General features: G+C 30.1%; 4 protein-coding genes across 5 annotated transcripts in view; all 4 read left to right on the top strand.

Annotated features, from left to right (window-relative positions):
* Window positions 1-927: 927 nt before the first annotated feature.
* On the top strand, window positions 928-1,745 carry LOC133319070 (cuticle protein 7-like). The gene is made up of 4 exons (XM_061522091.1): window positions 928-973; window positions 1,054-1,254; window positions 1,332-1,498; window positions 1,590-1,745. Exons 1-4 carry the CDS (start codon window positions 962-964, stop codon window positions 1,657-1,659), a joined length of 450 nt encoding a protein of 149 aa, XP_061378075.1. The 5' UTR covers window positions 928-961; the 3' UTR covers window positions 1,660-1,745.
* A 3,024-nt stretch (window positions 1,746-4,769) lies between these two features.
* The window catches only part of LOC116766024 (uncharacterized), a 78,676-nt gene continuing 57,478 nt past the window's right edge, over window positions 4,770-25,967 (top strand). The window contains exons 1-4 of one of the 2 annotated variants that reach the window (XM_061522085.1): window positions 4,770-4,884; window positions 4,956-5,471; window positions 5,554-5,720; window positions 6,419-6,484. In XM_061522085.1, the coding sequence (XP_061378069.1) occupies window positions 4,843-4,884; window positions 4,956-5,471; window positions 5,554-5,720; window positions 6,419-6,484 (791 nt within the window). In that variant the 5' untranslated portion in view covers window positions 4,770-4,842. Of the gene's footprint in view, window positions 4,885-4,955; window positions 5,472-5,553; window positions 5,721-6,418; window positions 6,600-25,967 lie in introns of those variants that run through there. The other variant, XM_032655680.2, reaches the window with a different exon arrangement.
* LOC116766032 (cuticle protein 7-like) lies at window positions 10,471-11,627 on the top strand. Its single transcript, XM_032655686.2, has 4 exons — window positions 10,471-10,580; window positions 10,661-10,876; window positions 10,963-11,129; window positions 11,384-11,627. Exons 1-4 carry the CDS (start codon window positions 10,569-10,571, stop codon window positions 11,508-11,510), a joined length of 522 nt encoding a protein of 173 aa, XP_032511577.1. The 5' UTR covers window positions 10,471-10,568; the 3' UTR covers window positions 11,511-11,627.
* On the top strand, window positions 18,481-20,840 carry LOC116766018 (cuticle protein 21-like). The gene is made up of 4 exons (XM_061522088.1): window positions 18,481-18,556; window positions 18,737-18,958; window positions 20,083-20,249; window positions 20,703-20,840. Exons 1-4 carry the CDS (start codon window positions 18,548-18,550, stop codon window positions 20,764-20,766), a joined length of 462 nt encoding a protein of 153 aa, XP_061378072.1. The 5' UTR covers window positions 18,481-18,547; the 3' UTR covers window positions 20,767-20,840.

The raw sequence follows: 25,967 nt of genomic DNA, 5'->3' as shown, positions 1-25,967 counted from the left end.
TAATTTTTTTCTATACTATTCAACATAAAATGAATTGAGATCTAAGATTTTCGCGAGTTTTATTCATTTAAATGAATTGACGGCTATTCAATGCCGATGCTTCTAGTGTTAAAAGCTTATTAACAATAAAAATATAAAACAAATAAGAATATTCCCACGGGTGTAGAATTTCTTGCTCTTTTATACAAAACCATTTCAAGACGTCTTTATTCATATTTAAATGCGTTTCTTTATAGCAGAGCAAAACCCGTCCACAAAACGCAAAAGAAAATTATGTCCATATTTTTCATAATAGATAAGTGTAGACCACAGTCAGAGAATTCAAGCAAACTATGAAAACATTGTCAAGAATAGTAACTTCTTATTTTCCACTATAAATTAATATTAGAATAGCAGTGGCAAAAGAAATTTACTGCTTCAGCATAGTATACAAAACGATACATATACTTATACAATATTACTATATATAAAACAAAACACATCTACAATCATGAAATGATATCTATTTTTCATTTTATTCAAAGTAGTCAATATTTTGTTTAACATAAATGAATAAATGAACTTTGATGTTAGTATTACAGCGACATATTATTTTAACTTTTTAAAGACTACACTTTCACTGACGTTGAGATTTAAGCTTTAATTTAAAAAGTATATAGCCTTAATATGACACTAAAACAAAAGGTAGTAAAAAGCTTTACCATCGCAATCTAAAACGAAATACTCCGTTCAATGTCGTATGTATGAAAGTAAAAAAGAAATATAACATTCAAGTTTGCTTCAAAAGTTAAAAGTCGTTTAATTATATTTCAATAACACCTTCGTTTCATTAACATAGTTTAAATTGAATCAAACATTCCACCCCACTTACTGTTACAAAATACAATACAATATAAATACTTACGATAACTAGCAAACTATATCAATTGTGAGTCAACGGTCCCACATACTAAACAACAAAATGTTCAGCAAAGTATGATTTTTAGAAGATACTTATACTTTTATTATGGACTGTGAATTACTCAATAACAGATATAATTGTTTCAATTTTAGATCGCAGCTTTCGGTGCCATGTTGGCCGCAGCTAACGCTGGTGTTTACCCCGGACACGGCAGCGCCGTCTCTTCCCAAAGTATAGTCCACCACGGTGCTGTTCATCATGCTGCTCCCGCTGTTGCATACGCTGCATATGCTCCCGTAGCATACGGACATTACGCCGCCCCATCAGCCCACTACGACGGTCATGATGAATATGTAAGATTAAACCAAGAAGCTGCTATTGTCTTTATTGATTCATCAAATATATTTTATAATTATTACTAAATTTACAGGCTCACCCCAAATACGACTTCTCATACTCAGTAGCAGACCCTCACACCGGTGACCACAAGTCACAGCACGAGAGTCGCGACGGTGACGCCGTCCATGGCTACTACTCCCTGGTACAGCCTGACGGCTCCGTACGTAAAGTGGAATACTCTGCTGATGCACACAATGGGTAAGATATACATACACAAAGTTACATTAGTCGTATTATTGAATTGACAACTATATATAAACGTCATATTAATACATTATTTCTTTCTCAGTTTCAATGCGGTCGTTCACAACTCTGCTCCATCAGTCCACCCTCAACACGCCTACAGCCACTACTACTGAACGACCAAAGTGATGCACGACTTTACAATTCAATAAAATATTTTAAGCAAATGACTAAATGGATTATTAATAAATTATTAAACATATATCCGTACATCTTTTACCAAATAACTTACTTAAATTTATATCTTAACATTTATCTTTATTTAATACTTTTTACTTTATTATTATTTAACTTAGAATATTTAATTTAACAATAATTTAGTTATTGAAGTTTTTATTTTTTTTTGTAATAATGGGCTCTTCCAGTAAAGATTTGGGATGATGTTCTACTTTTGGCATTTGATTCATGCTGTCAGTATTCTTCGTTACAAGTGTATATTTTTACAGTACTATATTCTAAATTTGTTTATTTGTTTTTCATTCCTAAGTTAGGTTAACTATAATTGACGCCTTGTAGTTGCAAATACTTCCATAACTTTTTTGTTAAAATTGCGGCGAACACAAGATGTGGGCGATGATACGATTATGGTTAGTTATATATAAAATTTCCTACGTTATGGGTCGTAACAACTTTAAAATATTACTTGAATTATGACATTTGAAATCTTTTCTAGACGACCTTCTTATTGTGTTGCCTTTTATTATTATTTTGTATTGATTTATTTCTATGAGATTTAGGGTATGACCTTAATATTCAATTTATTGCTATTGTGTTCCAACAAAATATGAACGAATGTTAGCTCTCTTATTGGAAATTATTTAATTTAGAATATGAATAGATATGGTCACTTGTTGCCTATGGTCAATAATCGCCTACATTCACAAAATATTCTTTACAAAGATAATATAATTCTACCTGAATTTGTTATCATATACAAATTAACAATTTATTTTTTCTTGTGAGTGTGCTGTTAATTTCATAAATTTTTTGCATCGACAGCATCATCTGGTATATGATATTTCCTTATATATATATTTATATATATGGATATACAAGGAAATACGTATATACAAGGGATATTTCGTTAAAATTACGCTGCACTAATATAAAAAAATATATTGTTTGAATGAGGTGTATCTGCATATGATCATAGTAGGTTCTTTAATTCCTAAAAAAGTATTTTGAGAACAAACACTTCTACTATGATATGTTTTAAACTGCGCAATAGTTAACATAAAAAGTTTTGAGCATTATAGTGGTTAACAAAAACAAAAGGCTTGTCGAAAGACTTCTTAGTCAAATTGAAATCAAATAAAATGCCCAAGGGAAAAGTTAACCTACTAAAATTTAAGCCCTTAGAAGTCTTAGAACTATGATGACAAACATTTTGAAAGATTAAGAAAAACAATAATAATATGACAATTTACAATACATGTCCTTACAAGTTCATAAAAAAATTAAATTGAATGAACCTCGAAAAAATCACAAAAAATATTTTAAACAGCGTAAAATTTTACAAGAGTATTGACATTTATTAAAAGAAATTTAATCGTTATTGCCTGTCTGTCCGAAATGACATTCTTCTCTTTGACTTTAGATGTAAACACATTTTATAAAGGTGTAGAAACTAACATGTTTAATCGGCATTTTGGTGTATATAGTCGGATAGTAACAATTTATCGTTAGGGTCTGTATCTATGTAGATATTAATTGCAAGTTGTTTAATAAAAACAATACACAAAATATTCCTAAGAAATTGTATATATATAAAAAAAATATATAAAAATTATAATAATAGTTTGGAATCACTACCACTTCTGTTTAACAAATATATACGGGTATAAACCCTTTTATCTTTTTTTGAAATAAGCAAATCAGTTATCATGTTCTAATTTAAATTATTTTTGACCTACTTTTTTAATAAATATAATTAAATCTATACAAAACCATATTATTTATAAACACATGTATGTAAACAAAAACCTACAAAATGGTTGAAACTGGAGTGTATACATCAAAAGTTTTAAGCCTTAGCCTTAACACTATATTAGGATAACAAATAACAAACGTGTTGCTCTTGACTAAGAGATAATTAAACTACATAGTAATTAACATTATATTAACCCGCAGTTTATCTTCCGTGACGGAGCAACCCGTAACTAACGATGCCGACAAGAATTCTAACATTGCAACTAAGGTCGACGTGATTTGGTAATAGTTTTGAAGATATCTGATAATAATCAATTGTCTAATTTAAGATTACGCATGAATATTTCATACGCTACAATTAATTTAAAGAAATAAATAGCATTGTCAGAGTATAACCGTTATATGAGGAACACATTGTATGACGTTGCTGCGTGCTTGTTACCATAACCTGACTGTACCACAGTAACCAGAAAGGGATGCTTATAATATAGAAAGTGTAAGGCTATTGCCTATATCCTATTGGATAAACACGGAGCTTTTATATCGTTTATAAGATTTAGAAATTTTATTTAAAACAAATCATCCTCGTATAGGTTTCTTCAAAGGCTGACCAGCCATGGACAATCTTACACGACTTACAAAAAAAAACTTAACATAATTGTCTTTAAATAAATAATGATAAAAAAAATACACAAAAAGTCACAAAGCTATCTTCTGTCAAAATATTATTCACCTTATACGAAGTGATATACAAAATTTTTTAATTGTTAAAGGATTGAGTCAGAAGCTTATAACAGTCTCGATAGGATTAAAACTTTTTGCGTGTTCATCCATAAATATCTGGAAGCCATTAAAGAGATAAGAAATCATAATACTTTATTACTTTGCAGAAATAAAAACTTTTTATACCTAAACTTCTAAAACTAAAACTAACATACAAATAGAATTTAACACATGCCTTACATATAATAAAAATATGACAAATATTTCTACCTCACTCTCATTTGTCACATACTTTAAACAATAAACTCTAAATATAGTTCGTATTTCAGGTATGAGGTAGAATGTGTTCTTAAATTGTCTTATTGTGTGAACTCACAAATGAAAGTGTTTTCCTCATTCTTGTTTTGAAGCTTTTATGAGAATAATGGTTACTATATTTTGTCATAATCCGTGTCAATATAATGAGAACCAGTATGACAGTTCACAGAGTATCATTGTTAAGTAACAATTCATTTGTCAAAATGCGAGAATAGTAAACAATTGTAAAGCGTGCTGACCTTGCAGAATCATGGAAATACAGAGATTTTGGCGCCCCACCGAATCTGTAATGAGAAGTCTTATAAAAGTCACGAATACTCATCATTGGTATGTCAGACAACATTACAATTCTCAAAAAAATGTTCTCTAAGGTAAGTTAGAACAGCATCTTAGTTTAATTAATTTAATTATTACAATCTTATAAACAAAAATTTTATTACAGATTGTCATCGTTTGTGCTTCATTAGCATTAGTTCATGGAGGAAACTTGGGCTTAGGTCATGGAAGCTATCCTATATCGCCATATAACGGAGTGGCACCAATAGGATCGTTGGCATATGAAAATGCCCAAGCTAATGTGGGCTGGAATCCTTCTGGTCTACACCAAGTCGCGCGTTTAGGATATGAGAGTGTAGCACATGCTGGTTCATTGGCTTATCCCAGCCCCATAGGCAGTATTAGTCAATTGGGTCATGCTGCACTATCAGCTCATTCTGGCCTCTTAAACCATGCCAGCCCCTTAGCACACGCTGGTCACTCGAACTACAATAGTCCCTTAGCTTATAGCGGTTCCGTAGGTCATGTTCCTCATGCTGGACCCCTAGCTCATTCTGCCCCTTTAAATCATGGCCCTATTGTTCATGCCACTTCAACTAATAATATTGTATCATTATCTCACTCATCTCCTTTGGGTTACGGCGGTTACGCAGGCCACTATGGTCATAGCAATAACTACAACGTATGTACTATATTTTATTGTCTTTACTAATAGCAAAACTAAAATTATCATAAAAATTAACCTGTGTTTCCTTATATTTCAGTCACACCCAAAATACCAGTACTCCTATTCTGTTGCGGATCCCCATACAGGAGACCACAAATCTCAGCATGAGGTTCGTGATGGTGACGTAGTCAAGGGTGGATACTCCCTCCTCCAACCTGACGGATCCTTCAGGAAAGTTTCCTACTCTGCTGATGACCATAATGGGTAAACAACAAGTTTTATTTCATCTTTTAAATATTTTACACACCAAGCAGGCTCGTTTTCGAAGTAAAGCGTTTTATGTCACAATTGACATGATTTTAAAATATGACGTAAAAAGAGGGTTGTCACAAGCAAGACAAAGATGTTTGTGTATGTGTGTGTCTGTGAATCTCTATGTGGCATCGTAGATCTCATGCAGATTAACTTGACGTAAACTTCATTTTTTATTTCAGTTTCCTTTGGTTATATAGCTACATTTGATTTGATCAAGTGCTGTATGTGACAGTTAATTCTTAGGAGGTTATTAAAATTTAAAAAAAGAACTTGTTATGTAATATGTTAGAGATCACTAAACAAAATTGTAACTCATTTCGTGACAAACTATGAAGAACGTGTCAACTTTCCAAATATTGCGTAAAAATGCGTAAAACCAATAATCATCGTACTCTGACATTGCTTTCTAAGGAATCTTCATATGCTATAATACATACGTAAAATAAAAAACGTGACGAAGCAAAATCACATGTCAGACTTACCGATACGAAATTCCGGTATGACACGATCAATGCCCTCATGCGACCTTACGCCCATCAGACAAGCATCAGAGTGTAACTTGTTTAACCAGTCCAATATTAAATGTAAACAAACAAGAGTAAAATATAAATTATACGACTGTAATCTATTATTATTATTATTTTCAGCTTCAACGCCGTAGTTCACAACTCCGGACCAAGCCATCACGTTTACTCCGCTCAATATCATCATTATTGATTAATAAAATATTTATTAATTCATTAATATTACTCTTATAACTTTCCATTGACCGAATACTTATTTACAAATAAATCAGAATTATTTATAAATATACTTTATTTGTTTCAATGTTGTTTAAAAATGTTTGCCCTAATTACCTAACAAAGCGCCTATTTAAAGATAAATATATCTCACAATGAAACTTGTACTACACACAATTAAATTAAGAAATTTTTAAACCAACTTACTTTAAAGTTTCATTGCGACAGAACATTTAATTGATAATGTCGAACTGACGAAAGCATTTGAAGCGAGTTAGCATGAAAATGTGTCGCGTAAACTTGATTTTACCTCTTGATAATTATATGACAAAGTGTAGTTTACATTAGTTACGGAGTGGCATAACAATTAACAATGTTTTTTTCTCATAAAAATACGCCTCTGTTGGAGAGCATACAATTTTAACAGTATATTGTTTGGCAAAGTTTGAATAAATTAATAATATTTTATAATGAAATCTAACTACGGTTCTGAGTGGTAATTGTTCGTTGAATAATTATAATTAAAAATAACTAACCCAATAATAGTTTTATGAATACGATAATAACCTACAAGAACTCATGTCAGGATATACCAAATAAAAACCGAAATTAATATTGACGATGAATTAAACTCTAAAAACATGATTGTCAACACTAAAACTACTTAAAAAGTGACCACAAGTCACGAATGTATTTGCATAACTTATCTCAATTACTCGCAACCAGCCTCAAATCTATACATAAATCCGCGCCACTTACATGCCATAATTTCTCTAATCTATTTAAATGGGCTATTTCTACTTTTGTAAAATTGTGACATAACATTTATCTGCCCACCATTTAACAAATAAACAGAGTTAAGATACTTCTTTAAGTTTTTATGAACTGCTTCTAGTAAAAGATATTGAAATATACTGATATCACAGTATACAAGCAATTATTACAGTAGATGGGTCCGTTTAAAAAACCTTTATGAATATAACAGCCTCGTTTATAATATATAGTTATTTTAGATGTATTTTTCGTGCTTTCTACTCTTTCGAATATAATACATAGTTTATCAATAGCTCTGTTGAATGAAAGGTAGATATAAAAAAAATGCGGGAACCTTTATATCATTATTGAGAATTTTCTACGGCTCAATTGTTATATGACTACAAAATAATTTATCTGTATGAACTCAACTTCTATAAACCTATCTAGTATATAAAGAAAACGAAGAAATAAAAAAAATACAACTATTCATATCCATATCTATAATATTATAGAGGAAAAAAATCTATGTACACTGACCAGCAACAATTTTTATATATAAAATATACCTAATAACACATCACGATATTTTTTTTTTATATGAGAATATTCTTATTGCATTAAAACTTAATTAAATATTATTTTATTACATAACTCGAAGTTGCCATAGACTGTCTAAGTTTTTCGTTTTTTATTACATGGTACATATATTTTTTCTTCCATATTATAATATTTTTTTATAACTATATCATTAAATCCGCAATATACAGTTGTCAAGTTACAATTAAGGTTAGATAATAATACCAATGAAGATTTAAGAAGTCATTCTAAAGTCTACCTGGATATATTAAGTTGTCTTAATATTTCAAATATAAGTTAAAAAAATATTTTTTGCTCATGGTTTATATTGAAATAAACCGAACCTTCAATTCAAGTGGAAACAAAAGCGATATATGCCGATAAGTTAATTTATCTTACGCCCAAAATTAACGGTGATTGACCTCTGAACAGCAGTCTATATGTTGCCTTTCAACAAATTAGTCAGAGAGCCTTGTAGTAAAAACCACGCCCGGTTACATTTATCGTGACGGAGTGTAATTTTTTTGATTGATTCTATAAAAAGATATCTATTAATAATATCTCATAGTATTTTATTAGTCAATGTAACCTTTATTAATATGTCCGTTTCGTGTCTAATTTCATACAGGAAGTAGAAAAAAATGGATAAATAATATTCTTTAATAATTTCTGATTTCGGAGTTCAAGAAAAAGCAAACATCTAATATACACAATACATATCCAAAGAATGAAACATTTTCATCACAAAAACAAGTTCGAATTCATTCATATATACATACATCGAATTATGCGTACATCGAATTATGCAATTGCTTGTAAAACAAATATTAAATGTCTTTTTTACTGAAATAAATAAATTATAATTAATCTAAAACTATTTTGTATATTTTTATTCAAACCTAATTTTCTACTGTAAAAATTTAGAAAAAATCATGCTATAACCTAATTACCTGCTTGTAATGGCTCAGTTATTGCTTCCGATATTAAAACAGATTAATTTAAATCAATCACAATGAAAATCCACCAATTTAAATTTAAATTAATTCCTGTAAATCTGATACAATTAAATTTTCTCGTGAAGGTCTCCTTCCGTGGCTACGTGGTTTCAAATCACGATTTTATCAAAATTTGTCATTTATTGTGCAACTCATTGTCAAAGGTTAAACCATTGATTGGTTTATAGTTTATATCTAACTACACACTATTATCAAACTTGTGACGTATTTGAAGTTGACATGTTATTGCCAAATGTATGTAGTCTCTTCATTTAATGTTATTATGTTCTTGTGCAACTCTTTATGATCTTTTCCATTTCTATTACGATAGTTTCCACGTCCTTGAATTCATATGTCATTTAAAATTTGTTAGGGATCTTAATCACCTCAACTTTTATTCCTATATGGATAAATATGTAGGAAAAATATGCAATGTCAAGACATTTGTATATACATGATATTAATGATATAATTATTTGGCAACACAATGTTCTTTTCATACAACCATTAAATTTCTTCATTAACCAATTGATATCAAGCTGATCGTGTTACGAACGAAGTTGAGTAATCGAACACAATGTTGGTTTTGTCTTACTTCTAAACCACCACGTGGTTAAAATCTTAGTGCATGATCACACGATTATGCAATTTGGTACCTGATACTGCTTGGTTTGCAAACATTATCATCACTTGAAATATGAAGTCTAGGAGAATATAATAAACAAATAGAGATTGTTTTCTTTTAATATTCTTTGTGTTTTTTTTTTTTATTATGATTAAATTAACGTTATGTTCTAGATATGAGATATACATTCAATTTTCTTTTATATTTTACAGTTCGTCCTTAAACTCTTCCTTGATATTTATATAATATAAACTATATATATGATACTTCTTCAAAGGATAGCTCGACTATTTTACCCTGAGGCAATAAGAATAATCTATTCTTAATATATTATACCCTAAAAAAGAAAAAGCATTGAAATTGTGTTAACCATTATATTTACAACTGTCTAAGAACTACTGTTTCCAGTTTAATCTCTTTAACGGATATTTAGCAAGGGTCTCAAGACTCGTTGGTATATTTAACTCCAAAAGCACAAAAATAATCGCTTACCATTTAACAAATCATTCAAAAAGCTCCAATACGACATTGAATTGCTATAATAACAGCTTGCTACGGTTGTTCAGATGATATCCACTTATTACATTTACACCGTAATGAATCGTAAATATTTAATGTGTTATGATACGACACGGTTGGTGTTTCGAAATCTTAAATTCGTATAAAATGTATGATATCCCAATATAATTTTATATTGCATTTAATCTTTGGATATTTTATAAAATCTTAATACGGGTTCTAATAGATAAAGAGCTTTTGCTAGTAGTATGTAATGATATTAATCAATGCCTAACTAATGAATTAACAAAAATATCTCTTTTCATGGGTCAGAGTCATCATGGGTGCATATTCGAGAATTAAATTTAATTGTATATTGTGAAAATCATTTTATTATTTTTATAACGACTAACGTTCTCCGCAACAGGGCGCGAATGCCTTCTAGTAAGTGATTATCGCAGGCGACCTCGCTATGTCAAACTTACGGAACTGAAATGACCGCAAGCCCCACCACTAGAAGGACTATGTCTCCGTTTTGCTTTTCATATAAAAGTCCAGCTAACACCAATAGCAGTATCAGTCAACTTCTCTGGTTATCCACTGCAAAATGTTCTCTAAAGTAAGTTGCAGAAAACAATATTTTGTTTTATTTAATACTCCTATTATGAAGAGCATTCATTAAATTTTATTATATTTTAGATTGTAGCCCTTAGCGCTGTGCTGGCCGCTGCCAACGCCGGTTTCTTGAATCTGCACCATGCGCCCGCTGTTTCATCCCAAAGCATCATCCGCCACGACAGCCCAGTCCACTACGCTGCCCCGTTGGTTCATGCTGCACCAGTAGTACATGCCGCCCCCATTGTCCACGCTGCTCCCATCGTCCATGCTGCACCAGTCCATGTGGCTCATGAATACGTGAGTGGCACAATAACATAAAAGTGCATATATCAATCAAGGCTTAATGGAGTGAATTTTATAATAATATAATTGAATATTCTCAGTCTCACCCTAAATACGACTACTCGTATTCCGTCGCCGATCCCCACACCGGTGACCACAAGTCCCAGCATGAGAGCCGCGACGGTGGTGCTGTACATGGAAGCTACTCCCTGGTCGAGCCTGACGGTTCCGTACGCAAAGTAGAATACACCGCTGACGACCACCACGGGTAAGTTTACTGAAGCGAACCTTATTTCTATAAATATATTAGAATTTCCTTTCGATAGGTTTCTATATTTAAAAGAAATGCAATACTCAACTTTATAAAAAGCTGAATGCATTAAGTCATAAACTATAACTATTTAAGTCGTGTTTTGCAATATGAAGAACAATAAAATTTCCATTATATCATATTATTGATACATATTTAGGGGAGTACGGCAACCAGAGTGATGAAGTAACCGAAACAATTTTATTTTTCAGTTTCAACGCCGTTGTCCACAAGACCGCTGGACACCACCCAGCCCCTGTCGTCCACGCCCCTGTCGTACACGCTGCCCCTGTCCACGTCATCGCCCCCCTGGCGCACGGACATCATGGCCACTACTAAACGACTAGCATGTAATTGTGATTCATGATGAATGATTGTATGTGATATTTATGTGTATATATGATGATGAATTCAATACTCATTTGTAAATAAATAAATTTTACTGATCAGTATATATATATATTTTTATTTAAATCTTTTGTTGAAAAATCTACATACTTGCAATAGATTTATTACCACATATATCTTTCACAATAACTAGTCAAGAAATCCATTCATTTTTTCATAATAATACTTTAATTCAAATATTACCCTTGAAATATTACACAGTGGCTCAAAATTATAATTATACTACATAATTATATAGACACGCGTGTTTGCGTGCTGTTGTGGTACGATAATTATAAACTATGAAAAAAAAAATTACCCAATTTTCTACGCATGTCTACATGACCTATAAAATAACAAAAAAATAATAAACTCTAAGTAAACAATTATATCGATTTAATTAATGACGTAAGAATAATGTGGGGCGAAATATCGAACACTTAACACGTGAATAATATGAAAATGCTAATAATATTAACAAAAACGACTAATTATATACGTAAATGTAAAATATAGATTGTTAATCTTTAAAGACTTCGTAAAAACTTCGTTTAATAATATACGTAAAAGGGTACTATGTCATCAAAGAGTAATTTAAAGGCAATCACAACACCCATACATACAAAAACAAAATAAGTCGCTATGATATAAATTACCTCCAATTTCCTATGTACCCCGTAGGCTGTATTTCGAAATGTCCATTAAATGACAAATGTCACAAGCCTACAACCTAATGTTGACAAATGGACATGATTTGCGCCATTATGACGGATTTAGTGTTTTAGCTGAGTAATTTACAAAGTATACTTTAAAATACACACATGCATAGATTAGTATGTTTTTTTTTTATGCGTCTTTAAAAAGAATTGATGAGTGACATAAAAGTTAATTAAAAAGGAGGTATGAAAATAAAAATAAAATAAATAGAAAAATTTACATCAACACAAGTAGACCTTTAGATTAGAAAATAATAAAATCATTTTTTTTCAATTCACTAATTACAAATGTCTTTTTAGTTCTTGAAAAATATATTTTTAATTATAAACAAATTCTTAATGATTGATTTGACAATCATATTCCGATCTTAACAATAGCCAATAGACTTGAATTGATCTCTGGTGAGTTGTTGAAGTTGTCGCATCTATCGATAATAATATATAATAAATCTTGATACACATACAACTAATATTATTTTTTTTCGGAAATAGAAATAATTTTGATATATCCAGTAATCATATTTAATTGGTTGTACTTCAACTTCAAACAAAATGTTTCTCTATTTAGTAAGTATATATCTGCCTATAAGTAAGTATCTGCCTTTGTTCACCATGACGTAAGTAATATTATTTTTTAAATAGCTGCTTGTTTGAGATACCACATGCTTTGAAATAATCGGAACAATGAATGGAAGGCGTAACCTTGAGCCGAGATAATTATCAATCTTGTTACGAAATGTAAAGACTGGCTCATACTGGCGAAGTTGATTTCTTAACAAAATAGTTTTAAAAGTTTTACTGAAAGCAAAGGTCTTTGCCCGTGACTTCGTACTCGCGGACTTTGGCTCCAAAAGAAATGTATAAAGCGTGTTAAAACAACTAAGATTATTTTTGTATTCTAAAGTAACTTTACACTAAATACAAGTGTATGTATACTTCATACAAACGAAACGTTACAAACAAATTATAGCTGACACCTTATCCTAACATCTAAGCTACATTACTGTAGAGTCTAATCAAAATCCGTTCAGAAGTTTATACATGAAATAATAACAAACATACCTATCCAAACACGTAAATACCTTTATATTTTCATAAACTTTTAAATTTTTAATATAAGCAGCATACAAAAATTTTACAATAAAAAAAATTATACATTACTACATTTTTATATATGCTAAATATTCTGATATCTGTTTTCTTTAAGAATAAATATATGATAGTGATAAATGCTATCTGAAAGCATCTCATGTATTCAATCGTGCGTGAGAGCAATTGTTAAATTACACGCATTCTTAAGCCGCTTTTACGAGGCACTCATGTCATGTTATGGGTAAACATTTACAAAAATTGATTTATAAAAGGATTTGAGATGAATAAGCCATACATTTATCAGCATAAAGACCGTCTTTACCTTATTTATTACTTGTAATTAATTACTTAAGGGCAATAAATTTAATTTACTATCAATTGTATATATCCATTATCAATTTAAATAACAAAAAACATTGTTTCTACATGCACCTATAAAATTTTATTAACAAAACAACTTTGCATGTCACTTTTCTTAACCCGCATTTTAGCTTTAAGTTGTTGCTTCTTGCAAAACAAATATGCGTTCTCAACAGCACCGTTTTTTGCTCTATAGACATTGATCGATAAAATAACTGAGACACTTATAAGCAAAGTGAAGGTACCGTCTTTATTCGAACTTGCACAAAAACTATCATAGCTGTAATAGACAAGTTTCATACCCTATAATTTGTTTTATTGAATATTCAAACATAGCTAATATCGCACAAGCCTATAATACGCCAGCGACTGCATAGGCTTGAAATTCTGGAACTTAGTAATTAAAATATTACACATACCAGAAATGCAAAATCGACGGGGATGGTACATTTAAAATTTTTTAGATTATAAAACACAAGTACGTGATTTTATTGCAATATCGATTATCATTTAATTTAAAAGAACCAAAGATTCGATATTAATATCTCTATATTTTTTTTTAATACTATTACAAAACACATAAGAATATTTTTTGCAAGATAACTGTCGTCCTTAAGCGACTTCTTAGTAATACCAAAACAATCCTTACAAATAAGATATACAAACGTTAGATTTAAATTATTCACAAAATTTTAAACAAGTACTAACCCACTAGAATGCATTCAAGCAATAAATTAAATAACTATTATATCAGACCAATCATTCAACAGTTAAAGGAAAAGAAACACAAAAAAAATATTTAAATAATATAATGCAAAACGTTCTGTGAACACAATTTAGCCTTAACCTAAATATAGAGAACACATATATATATATAAGATTTTATTTTTTTATTATCTAGTAAATTATACTACTTTGACGTAATATTGAGTCACAGTGTGAAAAAAAATATAACTGTTGTTTGTTGAATGTTCACAAAGAGAAAAATTATGGGAATATTCTTTCCGTGCAATTAACCTTAATCTATATAAAACTTGTAAAAAGACGCGATGAGCTCGCATGATTTATTATGTAAGGTTCACAGAAAGTTTTAAGGAATTTGCCACAATTGTACATAAATGTGTCCTTTGAATATAATTAAATAGAAAGAATCAGAATTATGTATATAGTATAATACTACACAAATTCGGTTGTCTTTCCGTACAAGAATATACAAGAACGAGCCCAACGTATCTCTAAGTGTGTAGATAAAGGAAGAACAAATTGCAACAATTCGTAAATAATTGATGTATAAGTTTCACACAATTCGTTGAAATACAAAGTAAGTACAATTTTATATTTTACAGTTTCTTAACACATGTTTTACAGAAAATAAGCCTAAAAAAGTCAAAAAAATTTGAAAATGAAAATCAAAGCAGAGTAAAATAAAAACTATAATAGATTATTCTTATTTAAATTATTTTTGTTTGTTTAAAATATAAATAATATTTATATAAACAAAATTTAGTATTTTTAAATATATCATCATCATCATCAGCCTATCGGAAGCCCACTGCTGAGCATAAGCCTCTTCTCGCATGGAGAAGGTTTGAGCATTAATCGCAACGCTTGCTCAAGACGGGTTGGCGATTTCAAACTTATAATTTGAAATTATAAGTCCAGGTTTCCTCACGATGTTTTCCTTCACCGTACGTAAGGGGCGTCTAAATACTGTTAGAAAGTACATATGACTATGAAAAATCACATTGGTACTTGCCAGGTTTCGAACCCGCGCCCTCACGCATGAGAGGCGGTCCTTTAACCTCCAGGCCACCACGACTTTAAATATATATATTTTTTTATTATAAATGAATTTGTTTGACTCGATAGAATCAAAAGTAAATATTTTAAACATCCATTTCAAGTAACACTTCGTTCGTGTAATATGTACGTTCCTACAAATGATGAGAAAAAATATCGAATGACTTTGCTTACGCGGAAGAAAACAATAAGTGTTTTAAACATGCATAATGACTTAACTCAGAGAAATATGCGTGTCCATTCGTGTGCACGTTATAAATGTATATAATACAGAGGCTATATAAAATTTATTAAAGCAGATAAAGTCATATACGATCTTTCAATTTTAATTTTCAAATTACTATACACAAATACGAGTATTTTTACTGACGCATAAAAGAATGGTGAATACATTGGCTATCTTAAGGGGTTGTGGTGGTTAGTATTCAAGGGAAATAAAGTTAATTAAAGGCTTTATTGATATGACTAAGAGGTTCGAGTATATAATTAATTAAAATAAAAACAGATGTACCAAGTTCACCATAAATTTTTTTCGTTTAAAACATAAGTGCAACTCAGTTGGAGTCTAAAAGATTACTATTAATAAATTATTTTTAATACATATACATATTTATTATATGCCGGCAGAATGCGCTTACGGTGTCTTGAGGTCCTACGGACACCGTAAGCGCATTCTGCCGGCATCCAGAGCGGTACGCTAGAAAATTAAGAAATCTATGGCGGTAGGTGATAAATAACAAGGACCAACTGACAGCCACTCACATCTCGTCTGCCCGTGATCACGGTTGCTAAAAAGTAACCGAAACGTCGGGATTATGTCGTTTTTTAAAATAATAAAAAATCCGCGTAGTTTATCCGAAAAATATTAGTTTCATTTAAATATTTATTATATCCCTATAAGAAAGAGATGAAGACGTGTTTTGATTTTACCTATAAAACTATTATCATTGTCGGGGTTTTACTTTTTAGTTGTTATTTAAAAACCACTTGTAGTTATTTTGGATAGTTTAGTTTATTTTAGTGATGTTTTATTGACGCTAAATGATACGAGCTCTGATTCACAACACATCAAAACACATCTACTCGTGACTCAATTATAATCGTGACTGAATAATTTTATATAAATACGATATAATGCAGTCAACAGCTGTGTAAGCATTATGGTTCAAACGTTCTCCCGAGGGAGAGTTATAGGTATATATTTTGTCAGATCACCAAACGCTTTGAATAAAAAAAAATAAAAAGATAAGCACAAGCAATAGTTCGTTAATAATAATAATCATCATCATCATCATCATCATCAGTCTATAAGAGCCCACTGCTGAGCAAAGGCCTCTTCTCACATAGAGAAGGTTAGAGCATTAATCACCACGCTTGCTCAAGACGGGTTGGCGATTTCAATCTTATAATTTGAAATTATAAGACCAGGTTTCCTCACGATGTTTTCCTTCACCGTCCGTCAGTGGTGTCTAAAATACTCTTAGAAAGTACATATGATTCGGAAAAGATCCCATTGGTACTTGCCAGGTTTCGAACCCGCGCCCTCACGTAATAATAATAAGTAAGTTACAATTTTAATCCAGAGTGCCCTGGACCAAAACTCCATTAATATATAGACAAATGTAGTGGAAATATTGCACAATATGACATTTTTTACATATGTACAAACCTCCATTCTTTTAGATTTTATAATGATGTATTATTCCCACACATTAACCAGCTCCGATTAGCACCAAATTACGAAATGTAGAAGAAACAAGTAAAATTTTATATTTATCGAATTTTATGGGGTGTACCATATACATATGTGACTACTACTTTTCTTGGTACTTATAATTGAAATAAGTAACTAAACAGTTAAGAAAAATAAAGATGACACTTAGTTTTGTATGTACACAAAAAAAAATCAGTCTATTAAAAAACAAACCTGTCAAAATAACGGTTATAAAGACCATATGTTTTTGATTCCTTAATACCCAATAAATAAATCGATTAACTCATTTAATAGTCTTTTAAATTTCTTACTCCGCTACTTTACAAATTTTTCATATTATTTCCTTTAATAAACATTTATCCTATCTCTGCTTCTCTTAATCAAACTAATTATTATCAATGGGAGCACTGTTCAGTATTATTAAATTTAAATTTAAAGGTCCCACTCGACCTCTAATAACCTCTATTAAATAATGGCTTGCCTCCATTATATGCAACACGATCTCAATATTTTTTGCTTGAACTCAGGGACACTTGATACACGAAGATAAAAAAATAATTACATATTTATTTTTAAACAAAGTTTTTCTTATTACATTAAAAAAAATAACGTCGAAAAACTAAAGATTGAAGGCAAATATTTACCCAATTGTGTAATATTACTTAAATTTATTGCTTACCATTTAATTCAAAATCAAATTGAAAAAAAAACATTTTTAATACTTAATGATTTTTTTATGTAAATAACTGCCACTATTCCTATTTATTATTTATTCCATATATCCCAATAAACACTTAAAAAAAACTCGACCTTTATCTCGTAAACAACAAATCTCTTTAATTTAAATTATGGTCTATATTATGCCCATTATAAGATAAAAGGTAAATGAAATAGAATGAAACGGTGAATGCGATAGAACCTTAAGTCGTTTATTTTAGTTTAAATTAGTTTATTTAATATATTTTAGAAACTATTATGATTAGTTTTTAATTTTATTACAATCGTTTTAAGACCTATAGGCGATTTTTGTCCATGTATAGTACTAAACAAAATAAATGACATTTCAATCGATTTTAATTTAGTTCCTATAAAAGTCTTATAACTTCTGATAGACATGAAAAACAGATATTACGATAAAAGTATTGGCAAACCCTGAGAAATTGATTTTTTTCTCTAAAACTTCCCACAATTATAACTCCTATATAAACTAATCGTATAGGACTCGTTCAAGCACTGTTATCTTTGATTTCACAAAGACTTTTACATAAATCAAATAGATTTTAGATCTGTATCAATAATACTCAATTATGTATAAGGTGAGTCTTACAAATTGTTATTATTCAAATGAAAAAAAATGTTAACAAAAAAGTACCAAATAGTTTTATCCTTTAATTTGTATTAAATTTTCGAAACAATATAATTTTTCCTTTTTCGAACTGATGTAAACCGAAACCATGATTATAAGATATATAATAAATTAAAAATATTTTTTTCAGTTATTAGTTTTGTGTTCATTAATGTCGGCCAGTTACGCGATATATCCACATCATCATCACCTGGCTGTTTCCCATCAGCAGGTGATCAAGCACGACGGACCACACCATCCGATACCAATTCATCATCACGTGCCACACCACCACGTTGGAGTCATTCACAATCTTCACATACCCGTGCCCATTCATCACGTGCCTCACCATCAAATACACCACGATCATTATGTAAGTTATTCTTCTTACTATAATTATACTTAGTATAGCAGTACCATAACCAAGAGCTTGCATATACAAGCTAAAAACAAATAGTTTTCAGTTGTTCTTAAATACACACTGATTCATAATAGATTTAGTGTTATTGCATACATTTATGATTAATTAGAGACTGTCTATAGTTAATTTGACGTAGGAAATTCATGCTATTGTTAAAGATGCTTATCCAAAATCAAATTCAATACTCATGTTATGACCTGATAGTGAAAAAAATATGTAGAATATTAGATATATATAAAGTCAGTTTAAAGACTCTGACTCTTACAAAGGTAATCAAATTACAAAATCATCAGCAAAAATAGTGTGTTACGGTTAAAAGATTAAGTAACTCGCAAGTAACAATAAGTAATGGGATGATATAAGCAATATTGCGATGTGTGATTCCTATAGCTCATATTAATTTTAAACAATGCTTATGTTGTGAAACAATTGTTAATTTTTGAACAGATTTTATTATTAATTTGTTTTGCTGACTTCGGGAATTGCAAATACCAGTAATTTTATGTTTCTTTATTATCATAAATTATTATAATAACGAAACCTAATTGTGACTATGAAAGGATAAAACCTATTAAAAGTGTACAACTTAATAGTTATATAATTTTAACTTAAGATAATTTTTATATAAATTTACCTAAACCAAAAAGGAATTAATTAAAGTATTAATTCCTTTTTGTTTAAAAAAAAAATAAAGTGAGTGCTATGTTTCGATTTTAATACGTAATTAGGATTTTGAATAACAAGATTTATTGTCATTAGTCATAATATTTGGTAGTAAATTGAAATATGCTTGAGTGAACATCAAATGAGGCCTGTCACGATATACACATTTAACGAACCGTTACAAGATGTGTTCTACTACTAATAATATAGCACTTACACTGATATCATTCAAGAGTAAATTTAATTACGCTCTAAGAACTCAATATCAGTATTAAATTTTTTTCCAATGTGGAAGAGACACAGAAGTTAATCGTTGTTATATTGAAATAATGCTTGAACATTGTAAAATGTAAATTAATACCCGCAAATACTCAATACGAGAGTAAACGACTAAATAATTACTCAATCGACAGGCATTCCCGGAGTACAAGTTTGCGTACTCAGTTCATGACCATCATACTGGTGATGTGAAATCACAGCATGAGTTCCGTCATGGAGACGTGGTGCAGGGCGGATATGAGCTCATCGAACCCGACGGCCGCCAGAGAAAAGTTGAATACAAAGCTGACGATCATTCCGGGTAAGACAAACATACACAAAGAATTATGACTGACATATTTTTCTTATCATGATCTTTCAAACAAAATTACTATTGCAATTTAACTTTTATTATAAATACGTCGAGTTACTAATTACATTATATATAAATTACATAAGCTGAATGCAATAAGATAGATGGCAATTAAAAACTGGGAAAACAAGTGATGTGTATCAAGTCGGAACTATCTTAAAAGTTACGTGTGATAGAACGCCTTTAATTATAATTAAAGAAAAGACTTGGACTTATACAATATATACTTTACACTACTGTATTCTTACCTCAAGTTAATAGTTTTTCGTTGTCACATCTTACATTGTAGTTTTAACATAGACTATAGAATGTGAAACGGGACTCGCTTCGTATAACGATTCAATCTTGTGATACGAATGTTACTTTACTTGCAATTATTGCAATGTATTGTTTCCATTTCAGGTTTAATGCCATAGTCCATCATTCCTCTCCACATCATCACGTTCATCTCCAGCACCATATTTGATTTATCAGAATAAATTGTTAATTGCATCGTCAAACTGGCCAGCTATAAATAATTAGGAAACTTTTTATAATATATTTTTTATGAATAAAGATAGTGCTATCTTATAATTTTTTCTTTTCATTTATGTAACCTCAAAACTATAAAAAAAATTCCTAACAAATTTATGTATAATATGTAGCAGATTTAAATATCTGCCTACAATTAAATAATAGGAATCAACAGATATTTTTTTTAATTAATCCTTTTTCATTTGCATTCATCAGCTAAAAAGCAAAGCAGATACATGTTCTCCGATAAAATTTTTCCTATTTTTTTATCTTTAATACTCATGAATGGTCTATGTATTAGGTCGTTAACAGCAACTTTCAATATACATTTATAATACATAATATAACATTTTCACTTACTTGTTATTCGATAAATATTTAAGAATCTCATAACGTTAATAGCAAACTAAACGCTTTTTAGATGTCGTCCCTTATTGTCTTATACATATATTAAGAAGGGTAGATGTTATTTGAATTACTTATGGAATCCTATTATCATGACATTATTCATCAAAATATACAACGTTCAAATCATATAGGGAAGTAAACCTTTTAATACGTCTACTATTTACTGGTCTTGCTGAATACGTTCTTCAAGTTTTGATACGAACTGAATTAAATTTGGCACTTGAATTTCAAAAAACTCTTAATGAGAACCCAATATACCATTGAATAATTTAATAATAATAAGAACAGGAAAGCAATTTACAAATTTCTGTGGCAATTGGCCCTTTTGAACAAAATATCAGTTATATGTAATCCCGATTTTGCTCTAATTCAAAAGTGGAGGTTTTTAATTTAACTATAGTTGCTGTTGGATTTTTAAAGATTATGCAAAGAAATCATCTCGTGTACGTGATCACGGTTGCTGCAAAGTAACCAAAACGTCGGGAGTATGTAGTTTTAAAAATAATAAAATAACGCATAGTATCCGAAAATATTAGTTCCATTTAAATGAATACTCTCGAAAATCTTGAATCTCATTTTGTATAGATGTAATCATAAACGGACACTTTTAAAACACTGAAACGTAAATAGTCACTTTAAAAATCTTGAGTCTAAACAAACCCACATTTGTTTTAGATAAATATACATTAATTTTAAACTGAACTTACGAAATACTATATGTATTTACAACGATTAAATAAAAACTCATTATGTACATATACTTTTCAAAGAAGCTGCCTTAACATGCAATATGATATAACGTTTCATATTTAATATTAATTAAAAGTTATTACTTAGCCTGCACGCCCATATCTCGTGAAACTGTAAAATAATTGTTTAGTTGTTGATTTCTTATAGGAAATTGAAGATTAAAGATGAATTCGTTACTTTGTATATAAATAGAGATAATATTTTATCTGTTATCAGTTAAGTTGCAAAGCATAACATCTGAGGCAACGTACGATGGTTTGGAAGGTATTTCTCTATTATATACATAGATTTTTATTGTTTAAAATATTCATTATATTTTATATATTTAGAAGAAATTAATTAATTTTTTTAGGAGAGTATCTATTATTAACGTATTTAAAATTTACCACGTTTTTATAAATTTCTAATCAATATAGGTCATGCTTGTGTTACTTTTAAGTATTGTTATTGTTAGTGATTTATTTGTAATTATTTCTTCATATCACAAATAATAATAATGTTATATTTTTAGGTTTTAATATTAGTAGGTACGGTGCATATTGCTCTAACCCTAGCCCGTCCACCTTATTCAGAACAAAAGGTGACAATAAACCATCACGGCAAGCTCTCGCATATCGGATCTAATGCTCCTGAGGAACACGAAAAATACGTATGGAAAAATAAATGAACTTGTTATATATGAACAAATGTTAAAGTATAAGTAATTTGATTTTTATCAGTTATGCTACGACGATTGTTTGTTTCATTTTTCAGACTTTTCGATTAAAGGAGCTTAATTATTGGCTCCGATCCCATTCTATATTGGCCTCATTTAGAATTACATTACTTTTTATTTTTCTCAATTATTTCTTCTATTTTAGGGATGGTCACATCCGTCATACGAATTTACGTATGAAGTATCTGACCCACATACACACGATTTCAAAGGACACCATGAAGCTCGAGAGGGTGATAAAGTAAGAGGTTATTACTGGCTCATTCAACCTGATGGACTCAAACGAACTGTAAAGTATCACGTTGATAAACACAGCGGGTAAGTTAATAAACTGCACAGATAACAGTGTTATACTGTCACGATACTTAACAAATAAATTAAAAAAAAAATATTGCTAATTTTGCTGGTAGGTGTTCTTAATAACCTCTTTTCATTGCCCTAAAGCATTTCCAAAACATTATTCGGACAGAACATAAACATATAACAAACAGGCCTTCGAAAGGATTAAAACTATATAATATTTTTTTATGCAACACCCTCCCCCAAAGGCTTGTCTTAGAATCACGTCCTGTAAAGCTAATGATTATAGATTACCATAACAATTCACGATATATTGCAAAACAATAAGTTCATGTAAATAACATGCATAACAGTTAATCATAGAGTAACCAGGATGAAATATTTAAATGTTTTTTCAAATATTATCATATCATTGAATACGGCATTGACATCCAAATAATACTACCGATTATCAAAATTTTAATATATATCATGCATTATATAAACTTTTTTCTTAAGTTGAGATTTATAAACATTGTTGATTTTCCAGATTTAACGCTAATGTTTTAATTTCAAAACCATGGGAAGAAGGAAGTAATAACGAAGAAAACGGAGGAGAAAATTCAAATGAAAATAATGAAGGCCAAATGGAAAACGAAGAAAATGGAGGTGAAAATCAAGAAAGAGAAGAAGAACGTAATCAAGGAAATGAACGAGAGTCTAATCAAGATAATAGCTCAGAAAATGGTGGAAATGAAAATAATAACGAAGAAGAAGGAGAGACAATAAATATAAACAGGAGTCAGGAGAACAACAATGGTAGAAATAATAATAGTGGTGGACGAAATTCAGCAGAAAATTCGGGTGAAGGTCAGGGCCGCGGTGAAAGTGGTAGGGGTTGGCAAAATAACCGAGGAATGGAATGGCAAAGAGGCAACAGTGGTTCTAATGAAAATAGCGAAGAAAGACGCGGCGGAGAAAATAATGGCGGTAGAGCAGGAGGAAATTGGCGCGGACGTGTTAAGTGGAATGGATGGCAAGAGGGTGGCAATCGTGGCGAACGAAATCAGGAAAACAATGAGGGAAGACGAGAAGAAGGTAATGAAAATGAAAACCGTAACGATAGAAGCAGGCAGAGTAGCGAGAGCTCAGAAGTCCAAGAAAACGATCGTGGGCAATGGAGCAATGAGAGACAAGAAAACAACAATCAGGATGAAGAAAATCAGGAAGAAAATGGAGGCGAGCGAAATAGTAACAGTGGAGAAAATGGACAATGGAATGAAAACGAAGGAAACAATGAAAATGGGGGAAACAATGAAAATAGGGGTAGTAATGAAGGCCAGGAAAATAACGGCAAAAGCAATGGCCGTAAAGGCGAGAGGAACGAAAAAGGGAAGCAAGAAGTCACAAAAACCCATTATCACATAATTATTCATCATCCTAAACATCATTACAAGTCAAAACAAAATTAAAATAGTCAAGAACATAATAGAAAAAAACTGAAAATATTTCATAACATAATAAGTGATAATGTATCATTAAATATTTTTTATTTACTCTTTCATTTAATTTATTCTACTTCAATAAGAAAGTTCCTGTTTTCCTCTTATTGTATTATATTAAAACAAAACATGTTACATATTTTTTGAACTTACTTTAAACTATTTTTAAGAGGATATCACAGTTTATGTATGTGACTTTTAAATAACGATCCTAAGTAAGTTTAATATTTTAGGAGCAGTCATGACTATTTGCTATTTTTTATTGCTAGGCGGGAAATTAAACAAGAAAAAATTTTATCATACAATAAAATCTATGATAGTATGAGATATAAATACGTTTAAGATTAATATCATCAAAACAGTTCGATATTACTGTTAACATATACTTTATAAGATCAGAATCGATTTCAAAAACTCGTAAGTACTACTATATTTATCACACACGCATATCTACCTACCTATTTATAAATTAGTAAACCAAATTAGCTATTCTGTACATTCACCTTATTTATAAGAAAAGCGCTGTAATATCAAATTAACATTTAAATACCTAACGATAAATCAAAATACATTAGAGTCACATTAATAATGTAGATCAAGTTAAATCCGTTATAAACTCCAACTTATTAATACTTATAAATTCTTTAAACCTTTTAGATTAATCATAACATAAATAGAATTTCATTTATTTTTATTACTAAGTAAACACGAATATTAATATTTAAAAAAAAAACAACAATTAAAATGAAGCCATGTTTTTCGGATGTGACTACCCGATTTTATTATTGCGTTATTTTATTATAATCAAAAATATATTATAAGCAACAGACCAAATTAATCTTCCTTGTAACGGATTATTAATAGCTACACTCACCTCTTATTGCTTATAACTATACGAATATTGTCTTATGTCCTAGGAAGTATTGCATTTTTTGAAGAAAAGAAAATCTTACGGTTTCCGACCCAATTATTTAACATTATACATCTTTTTACAAAACACTATCCTATGCCGAAGTTTGTGAAAACGCGGCACTTCGCCAGCCCAATTATCTGAAAAACGTAAAAGAGCCTATTAAGAAACATCAAATCAGCAGCCCAACATAATTGCTATAAATAAAAAATACATACTGAATACACATTCTGAATTTTTCTAGGATTCGTTAATATTTTATTATTTTATTGGATCCCAAATATATTTTAATTTTATATTACCTGCTTCGATTAATTTAATTCATGTTATGATTTAATTCCAGTGTTAAGTATACGCAGTATATTTTATATTAACATATTTTTACTATGTTTGATGGATTACAACTATTATATTGAAATATATTGCCTAATAAGAATTCACTGGTCCATAACCCTAAGCAACTAGTGCCAATGAATAGTTAATATAATTTCAACAAAAGGCGTTGTTAACCGCTTGCGTAACCGCTAACCCCTAATGTTTACGCAATTTTATGTGTACTCTGCTTCACAAGATTGAATTGCCAGTGTTAC

This window comes from Danaus plexippus, chromosome 11 (genome assembly GCF_018135715.1).
Source record: "Danaus plexippus chromosome 11, MEX_DaPlex, whole genome shotgun sequence".
In the NCBI taxonomy this organism is placed as follows: Eukaryota; Metazoa; Arthropoda; class Insecta; order Lepidoptera; family Nymphalidae; genus Danaus; species Danaus plexippus.
The sequence above is the reverse complement of the archived record's forward strand: the minus strand, read 5'-3'. Positions and strand labels throughout refer to the sequence as shown.

Bases quoted from the DNA above. Each gene is read 5' to 3' on its own strand.
- LOC133319070 (XM_061522091.1), top strand. The intron at 1,255-1,331 runs GTAAGATTAAAC...CTAAATTTACAG, and splicing joins ACGACGGTCATGATGAATAT to GCTCACCCCAAATACGACTT. The intron at 1,499-1,589 runs GTAAGATATACA...TTTCTTTCTCAG, and splicing joins TCTGCTGATGCACACAATGG to TTTCAATGCGGTCGTTCACA.
- LOC116766032 (XM_032655686.2), top strand. The intron at 10,877-10,962 runs GTGAGTGGCACA...GAATATTCTCAG, and splicing joins TCCATGTGGCTCATGAATAC to TCTCACCCTAAATACGACTA. The intron at 11,130-11,383 runs GTAAGTTTACTG...TTTATTTTTCAG, and splicing joins ACCGCTGACGACCACCACGG to TTTCAACGCCGTTGTCCACA.
- LOC116766018 (XM_061522088.1), top strand. The intron at 18,959-20,082 runs GTAAGTTATTCT...CTCAATCGACAG, and splicing joins AAATACACCACGATCATTAT to GCATTCCCGGAGTACAAGTT. The intron at 20,250-20,702 runs GTAAGACAAACA...TTTCCATTTCAG, and splicing joins AAAGCTGACGATCATTCCGG to GTTTAATGCCATAGTCCATC.